The following is a 9,406-nucleotide window of genomic DNA, read 5'->3' on the forward strand; positions in this document are numbered from 1 at the left end:
AAAACCATGCTGACTATCCCTAATTATTCCTTGCCTCTCAGATGCATATAAATCCTATTTTTCAGAATCAACTCCAACAACTCCAAAGTCAGACTCACAGGTCTAAAGTTCCCAGTTGTACAGTTGTAAGGTCTCAGTTCTGATATGTTAATTATTTTTGCACCGTCTCTGGTGCTTTCCTGTTCTTATGTAATATGGAGACCAGAAAAATGCATAGTACACCAAATGATTCACAGAACCTTGGTTAGACTACACAATTTCCCTCTTTTTGAATTCTATTCCTCTGGAAATGACCAATATTTATCCATGATTAACCCCTTGATCCCATCTTGCCTCTACTCCATTTGATCCTATTAATTTTCTCATTCAACAAAATGAATTCATAACATGCAAATGAAAGCTTTCAGAAAAATATACTTGCCCAAAATTACCCTGAGCCAAATGAGAGTCATTTACCACGTCTGCAATCTGTAAGAGATAAACAGAAAAATTAATTGTTCTTGTTACATTGTCCTAAGCTTACTTGGTTAAATATACCTTATACTCAATTTACTTCAACACTGAAGGCAAGAGAGAAATACTGGAGATCACCTTGTGAAGTAAAACAAAATACCATCTCGACAACTTGCAGGTGAAAATGTCTCAATTCTGCACTGGATAAGATCAAAACCAACTTTTATCCTTGTGTAGTTTATTTTCTTGACATAAATTATTGGTTACATAATACAATTATTATAAATGTTTGTGTTTTATCTGCCATGATGAATTGATTACTTCTAATGGTACAGCAGCTGAATCATCCTTTTTAATTTTGGTGATTGAAAATACTACCATAGTTCCAGTACTAAACAGATGGTAATCATGGTAATTTTATCTACATTTACTATCTATCTCATCTAAAATGTCTAAGACAATATATTTCATAATCCTAGTACGCTTTCCATTAAAAACAAAGCCTATTGTCTTGTATTTATCTTTATACTATTATTTTATATTTTCAAGATGGGGAGTCAGTGTCAAAGGTGTAATTTATTTCTGAGAGGGGTTTTGAACCATCTTAGTGCCTTTAGTCAGGAACTTCCATGATTTTAATAGTAACAATATAAAAAGCAGCATTGAGAAAGACTTGGAGGAAAATGTAGAAGTGTTGGTAATATGTGCACCTTGCCCTTTAGTTTGGGGGGGTGCAGGTTAGGAGATGCAAATGTGCAAAATGTGTAGCTAAGTATTTAAATAATGTGAATTAAATATTAGTTTGAAAAGTCATACCTGATTGATACAGATGACAGGACTACTGAACTGATGGCTGAGGTGGTGGAGCATGGCTCCAATTTTCTGAAGATATTTGGCCTTGGCAATCGAATCGCTGACTCCAAATTCACATCTGAATAAAGCTGCAATTGAATCAATCACCACTAGGCGTATCAAGCCTCGTGATAGTAAGATTGGTAGTCTTTTGCTAATGCAGTGATTTAAGGACTCCTGTCAAAAACAAAAAGTAGACATTTTTCTAAAATATACTTAATACAGCAATTTTTATGCTATTTCATGAAATGTGGGGGTCTTTTGCAAGGCCACCATTTGTTGTCTGTCCTAATTACCCTTTACTGCTCTCAGAAATGCAAGTCATTCAGTTCAAAAGTCAACTTGTTAAGTCTGGAGACAAATGCAGGCCAGACCAGGTTAGAGTTGGCAGATTGCTTTCCCTAAAGTCTGTTGTTGAGGTAGATGACATTTTAACAACAATCAATGATAATTTCATGGTTACCATTACGTAAATTCCACATTTTCTGAAAATGAATTTAAATTTCAACAGCAGTTGTGGTGGGAATTGAATCTATGTCCCTAGAACACAAACCTAAGCCTTGATTACCAGTCTAACAACATTACCACTATATCCCCAAGTCCCCTTGTTGCCAATAATTTTATAACCAGATAGTTTGTGAAGAGGCTAATCTGACTTTTTAAAATTGGCACAGCACCTTGTAAGGCAGCCCACAAAAATCATGCGACTGCTCTTTTTGATTCACAGTCAAGATGAACTAGTGCATTATCTCCATACCAATCACAAAAGGCAACATTAACCTTTGGATAATGGTGGATCTTCAGTTTGGGCAGCCAAATTTCAGAACAAACTCCCACAGTTTGGAATGCCTGTGCTAGTGTATCACACTGTAATCTGTTATCAAATTAAAGAGATTTATTCAAACCAATCTTATTACATTAGTTTTTCATTTGGACATTTTTACGATCATGGAAAGTATTACAGGCAAAAGAACTACTTGTTGATGTTGGACTTACCACATCTGCAACATGTTCAATAAAAATGTTGTTACCAAACTTAATATTGTTGACAACATCGGGCGGCACTTCAGTTCGTAACATGGATTGAAAGGCAATCAATTCCTGTAATCGTTTATTTGGAAAAGTATCCTCTGTACAAATATACACAGCTCCTGGAAAGATAAGATATTCAACAAGTTCAAAAGAGGTGACTGGGGGAAAAGGCAAAATACTGGACATTTCCCAATGCTCTTAAACAACACAAAGAAAAACAAAAGTAAAAACTGAAGATAAAAACAGTGAAGATTGTCACATTTCATCATCATGAAGATTGTTTTGTAGAACTTTAATCTGTGCTCTGAAAAGTTATGCCCTGGCAAATCAGAGAAACTGTTAACGTTATTACAGTCAATGAAATGGTCGGCTCACCTATTTTTAACTCTCTTTCAGTTGGTCACCACAAATAATTTACATAAAATCACAGAATTCCTACAGTGCTGATAGAGGCAATTTGAGCCATCGGGTCTGCACTGACCTTCCAAACAGCATCCCATCCAGACTCACACCAACCCTATCCCATACCCCCACATTTATCATGATTAATCCACCTAACCCGCACACCCCTGGACACTTTGGGGTAAGTTACATGGCCTTTCTATCTAATCTGCACATATTTGGTCTGTGGCAGGAAACTGCCTACCGCTAACTCACTTTGAAAAATTTAATTAACTAGCTCAAAGAATTTAAGGGCACTATATTCCAAACTTTGAGGAAAAAAGTTTGTATTTTATGATCTAGCAAACATCTAACAGATATACACCACATAGGAGGATGGGGTGGGGAAAGCAGGCTGTTTGAACAGATAGTAAGGTATGGACAGTGCAATTTAAGATTTTTAAAAGAGTCATTGTATTGCAAAACTGAATTTGGTAAACTTGCAACCTTGATTTCTCTGTGAACAGTGATTTTCCCAAAAAAAAACGAAATCTGAAACAAAAGCACAGTGTTGGATGAACACAGATATAGTAGCATTTGTCGAGAGAAAACTCAAGGTTGAGTCCTGAAGCCTATAAGGTACTGAGGCGGAAAACAAGGTGATCTTCCTCAGCTTTTCCAAAGTGCCTTTTCACCATCATTGATTTCTGAGATTGAGAAGAGATGTCAAAAAAACGTGTACTCGGTCTATGTTGCTTTCTCTCTCCTTTGTTACGAAAGACAAGCTCTTGATATAATCATTTGCATATTCCAAGTCAAGATCCACTGACTTTTTCAAACTCAAAACTCCTTGGGTAACGTTTCGTCCACAATGTGAAGTTATCATGTGGGTCAGTAAAACAAGAGATGCAAATTTCTTGATACCCACAAAATTTCAGTGCCTCTTGATTAAAATGATTATTCTATTGATATCAGTTTTGTATATTCCATATGGGTTGCTTTGGCTTATCAAGTTATTGTAAGAGTCATTTTAGGTCAATAATGTCATATTTTTAAAATAGGTATTAAAGTAAAATGATGCTAGTTGAGGACTGATCATCCATTTTTATTATAATCGTAACAATTTACATCTTTTGAATATAAACTAACTTATCTTGGAAAATATTTCTTGGGCAGTAAGAGAAAAAAAAGTACAAAAACAAGCAAAGGCCACATATATTTAAAAAAAATGCTGTCAATTTTGGATTTTTCAGGCACCTCAAATTCATATCCCTCAACTCACTGATCAATTTTTCTGCAAACGTTTAACCTGGTTATCATCACTATCCAAAGTGACAATCCATTTATTTTCTCAGTCTTTGAAGAAATAATTTAAAATTTAGCTCATGGTTCCCTGGTATAGCTACATCAAAAATTAATTAACACTTAAAAAATACCACATTTTTAAAAAAGTCACTGCCCCCATTCCCTTTGGAGGTTAGACCTTGATGAGCTCCTGGGTTATCTGCTCCAAATTCATTTTTGACCAATCAGGTTAAGTTTTACGGCACTTCAAAGAATTTGAACGCTGTCTCTCTAGCTTATTGCTATATTTTTAATTTTCTAGCTTCAATCAAAGACTTTCAGAGATTATTATGTTAATTGCTGTAGCTTGACTGAGCTTTAAGGGAGGCAGACCACCTTTCAAGTGTACAGGCTAGCTGTATCTCATGCTAACAGCATCTGTTTCTGGGACCAATGCTGAATATAGAGCCAGCCAATAACACATTTCCACTGAAATCCTATTGAACAGCAGACAGATGTTTAACCAACTGCAACAGTAATCACACATTACAATAGAACTTTACAACAGGCCAATCCAATTTTTTTTAACTCATCGTGTTTGACTACATAACATCAGTAACTGCATTTCAAAACCAACTATTTGGATAATTTGAAGGCATGATAGGAACTATATAAAGATTCCTGTCATTCTGAACTGAGCCTTTTTCTCCATCCTTTTTTTAAATAGGCCCGGTGAGAACAGCTTTGTCTCTCTTATCATCACATCATAGCAAAAGTGAAATGAAACAGTAAACCAAATATCTAAAACAATTTTGTTTGTACCTGCATCTTGTCCACCATAGCTACATGGAAACTGTACAGACAGGGACAGCTGCATGCAAATTTGTGTCTTGCCTGCTGAACTCTCACCAACTATTTCAGTAATTCCCATTAATGGGATTCCACCTCCAAGTAGTGAGTCCACGACTGGACAACCCATGCTAAGTTTTCGCTTCTGGGTTGGAAAAGGACATTCTCCATTGTATATTTGCAGGGCTGAGGAAAACACATTGAACAAAAAAAAACTTAGTTTATTGCATATAATTTTAATTATTTAGAAATATTTGTTAGAATCAAAAGCTTAAAGTATAATTTACAGTTGAAGAAGCATATACACACTCACTAAGATTATAAACTTTGGAGAGATATATACTTTTCAATACATATTGTTATTCTATTTCACTTTAATAATTCAAAGCCATTTCTTGCCCTTCTTGTTACTTACAGATCCTAACAGGCAGGAAAGCAGACAATAATTATATTGGTTCATCTCATACTCCACATTACAATTCAAGGTGCACAAAAGTAAGAAAATTCAATTCACCAACTCTTTTGATCCTTCTCAATTATTCATTTAAAGAAAGGAAGTATGAAGTTGCATTCAAAGAAAGAAATTACTAAATGATGTTTACAAGCACAATCTGTTTTATAATACAATTTGTTAATATGTTCAAGCAGTGAAACCTCGGTTCCTTGTTTGTGAAAAATAATCCAAATTATTTATTCAACTTACATTACCATTACTCTCAAAATTTAGTGTTTTTCTGATAACAATTCACTTCTCTCTCTCTCCACAATTTCAAAAGCATTGGCTGTCCACAAGCATCTCACCCAATACCTACCTTTATTGTGTAACCCTGCAATGATTTTAGGAGCAGACCTAACCACAAAGAACAATACAGCTGATCACAAATCATTTTTCATATGACATCAGGTGCATGTCTTTAAGGATGCAATCAGGATGGAGCGCTTGCAGATTTTGCCCATGCCTTGCTCAAGTGGTATTAAGTTAATCATTATGAACTAACTACCAAACCACTAGAAACTAACTTTAGATGTTATCTGCAGCTTGAACATATGTACCTGTGATTCCATATGACAGCATTTATCTACTATAAACCCAAGCTGTGTGTTCTTATTCTATTTACAGTTAACATTGAAATCTCACAGCTCTGTGGATGGCTTAATTCATAATTCCCTCAATCTCTGTCCAATGAATTTAAACTCAATAACTCAGAGTTAAGCTCTAGATTGGCATTCATCACCATCAGCTACATAAAGGCACATTATTAGAAACTGGAACATAAATTATACCTGCATTGTGATTAAGCTCTGTAAAACTTACAAATTTTAAACATAACAAATCTGAAGATTTAAGCAAGTGTTAAGCAACTGTTTCAGCAAAATATTAAATTGAAGCCACTTAAATATCACTGAACATTAAATAACTTTAAAGATTCATTACAAGACATCAATTTGTTCAAAGTTTTAGAACAATTTGTGAATTATGTTAAAACATATTCAAGATATTTTTAAGTGTTTATTTGGCACTGATTTCTGATCTTGCAGAGATATGATTATATTCTAACTTTTACACACCTGTTACCACAGGATCACTCTTTATTGTTGCTGCAACAGTTTTATGCAAATATTGCACATCAGAACTGGACAACTTAGTGAGTCTCTGCAGATCTGGTCCCGAAAGACATAAGATTTCTTTCATTGTTTGGATGTTTGCTATGGGAGAAAAGATTTTTTTGTAGAAATATTACTGCAAAACATACTTGGCTATGACAAACTAGACCAGAAACAACCATTATTACCAATTGAGCCATGTGGTCATACAGCTACCAAATTCTATACACAATAATAGGTACATGGCACTAAATCCCTTACCAAAATAACAAATCCTACTGTTTTTTATTCAATGCAAAACAATAAAATGTCTACTAAACAAAACCATATTGTATATTCATATTTCCATGTTAATAATTATACAAAATTAGATAGATCTGAAACTAACACAGAAGAAAGTGAGGACTGCAGATGCTGGAGAGTCAGAGTCAAATAGTGTGGTGCTGGAAAAGCACACCAGGTCAGGCAGCATTCGAGGAGCATCCCACCTCATCCCAGATCCAATCCTCTAACTCAGCAATGCCCTCTTCACCTGTCCTTCCTCCTTCCCACATATCCACTCCACCCTACCCACCGACCTATTACAATTAGGGGCAGCATGGTGGCACAGTGGTTAGCACTGCTGCCTCACAGCACCAGGGACCCAACTTCGATTCCAACCTTGGCGACTGTCTGCGTGGAGTTTGCACATTCTCCCCACGTCTGTGTGGGTCTCCTCTTGGTGCTCTGATTTCCACCCACAATCCAAAGATGTGCATGTTAGGTGAACTGGCTATGCTAAGTTGCCTATAATGTTAAGGGATGTGTAGGCTAAGTGCATTAGTCAGGGATAAATATTGAGTAACAGGGTAGGAGAACGGATCTGGGTGGGTTATTCTTCGAAGGGTCGGTGTGTACTTGTGAGCCATAGGGCCTGTTTCCACACTATAAGGATTCTAAGTTACTTTCTAAAAAAATATTATCACTATACCTTCCCTCTTGGTCCCATCCCCACTATTTATGTCTCAGCCCCCTTATCCCTCTACATTTCTAAAGGGCATGCCCGAAACATTAATTCTCCTGCTCCTCAATGCTGCCTGACCTGCTATGCTTTTCCAGAGCCACACTTTGACTCAAACTAACACAATTAATTTCTCCCATATTCTACAGGTCTAGCAGCATCTGTGGAGAGAAATAACGTTTCAAGTTTGATATTAGTCTTCTGAAGAAAAGTCAATTGAAGGACAGTATTCATGGTCTGAAGTTGTTGATCAAAGTGTTGAATTCTGAATTTTGTAGAGTGCCCACATGAAAAATGAGGAGCTGTTCCTCCAGCTTGTGTGAGGCTTGCACTGCATTAGGCCTAGGACAGAAATGTTAGCATGAGAGCAAGGTTGTCTTGTAATAGGAAGTAACCATAAGTTTGGGGTGAAAATTGAAAAGCTGAGCTGTGTTGCACAAAGAAGTCACTCAGTCAGCTTCTAGTCTTGCTTCTCTCAAGGAGACCACAAATAAATGCAAAGTACTGCAGAAGCTGGAAATCTGAAATAAAAAAACAGGAATTGATGGAGAAGCTCAGCAGGTCTAGCAGTCTTCATGGACATAGAAAAACACAATGAAAGTTGAGCTCAAATCACTTCAGAATTGAAGGAGACCACATTGTGAGCAGTGAATATAACAGACTAGGCTGAAAGAACAGTGAATCGCTGCCTCAACTGAAAGGTATTTGGGACGTTGGATGTAAATGCAATTAGGAAGGTATTAGATGTCACCACTCCCATGTTTTTGCAGCACTTTATTTTTATTCAGTGTTTCAGTTCTTTGCTTTTAATTTCCATTTAAATATTACTCCATATTGGGTTAACATTACCAGCATGACATCTTTTACCTTCATTCACTGATTCTAGTTGCAATTGTACTGGACCTTAGTGATCCAACATGTAGAGCTTTGTGTGCAGTTTTACCTGAAAAAGGGTTTATCTGGCTATGGAGCCAGTGCAACAAAGTGATTCCTGACTAATTCGTGATGTATGTAAAGAGACTAGATCAGTTGGACTACTGGAGTTTAGAAGAATAAGGTGATCTCATAGAATCCTATAAAATTCTAAAAGTACTGGACAGGGTAACCACAAGAAAGATGTCCCTGATGACTGGAAAGTCCAGGACCAATGTGTCAAAGTTTAAGGACATAGGATAGAAGGTACCGTATTACAGCAGAATTTTCTTCACCCAGATTAGTGAACCTGTGGAATTTTCTGCGACAGAAAGTGGTCTAGAGCAAAACATTGCTTTTTTTAAAAAAGATGTAGTGCTCAAGGTTAAAGCAATGAAAGGGCTATAGGGACAACATGGGAACGGGGTATTGAATTGGATGATCAGTCATAATCATATTGAATGCTAAAGCAGACTCTAAGGGCCGAAGGACCTATTTTCTATATTTCCGTGAGGCTTCCTGACACGCAGTTTGAATTACTCACAAACACACCTCGCTTAACAGCAGCCACCACTTTAGGATTCAGATCTAAGTGACTCCAGTCCATCGCGGGCTCCCCCATCATCAGTGAGTGACCCCGGCCGCGAGACCCATTGGAAGCTGGCAGCAGGAGGTAACGGTGATCGCGCGAGCTGGGGGTCATGGGTCACAGTAACTGCCCCTCCCACAAACACAACACGGCGCCTTTCCTCAGTATAATCGCGGGGGCGGGGAGCTCTCCAGTCCATAACAGGTACTACTGAAAATAATCGCATATCCTCAACCTCTCGTTTATTCCATTAAATATTTCAACAATCTCACTCTGTTCAACTGCTTATTGTAACTCTCCATCCTAAAGCACGACGTTATGTTGTTGCTTAGGCTCGGGGCCATTTAAAGGACGGTGATTCGCCCATGTTACGGTTCACGCCGACATCACAATACTCTGTTATTTGATTGGCTCATATAAAGGACAACGCATCGTTGAGTGGTCGATAA

The 9,406-nt window shown here is 37.1% G+C and overlaps 1 protein-coding gene across 4 annotated transcripts in view; it reads right to left on the reverse strand.

Moving 5' to 3' along the window:
* xrcc3 (X-ray repair complementing 3) overlaps positions 1–9,309 on the reverse strand; it is a 45,403-nt gene extending 36,094 nt beyond the window's left edge. For 2 of the 4 annotated variants that reach the window (XM_043697520.2, XM_043697518.2), the window contains exons 1-6: positions 8,921–9,307; positions 6,421–6,558; positions 4,825–5,037; positions 2,302–2,456; positions 1,270–1,482; positions 422–468 (exon numbers count right to left, since the gene is read on the reverse strand). In XM_043697520.2, coding sequence (XP_043553455.1) covers positions 422–468; positions 1,270–1,482; positions 2,302–2,456; positions 4,825–5,037; positions 6,421–6,558; positions 8,921–9,071 — 917 coding nt within the window. In that variant the 5' untranslated portion in view covers positions 9,072–9,307. Of the gene's footprint in view, positions 1–421; positions 469–1,269; positions 1,483–2,301; positions 2,457–4,824; positions 5,038–6,420; positions 6,559–8,920 lie in introns of all 4 variants that reach the window. The other 2 variants (XM_087989806.1, XM_087989805.1) reach the window with 2 other exon arrangements.
* Positions 9,310–9,406: the final 97 nt, after the last annotated feature.

The sequence above is a fragment of the Chiloscyllium plagiosum genome, unplaced genomic scaffold (assembly GCF_037043375.1).
Source record: "Chiloscyllium plagiosum isolate Xiang-an unplaced genomic scaffold, Cpla_swu_hap1 HiC_scaffold_8, whole genome shotgun sequence".
Taxonomy (NCBI): Eukaryota; Metazoa; Chordata; class Chondrichthyes; order Orectolobiformes; family Hemiscylliidae; genus Chiloscyllium; species Chiloscyllium plagiosum.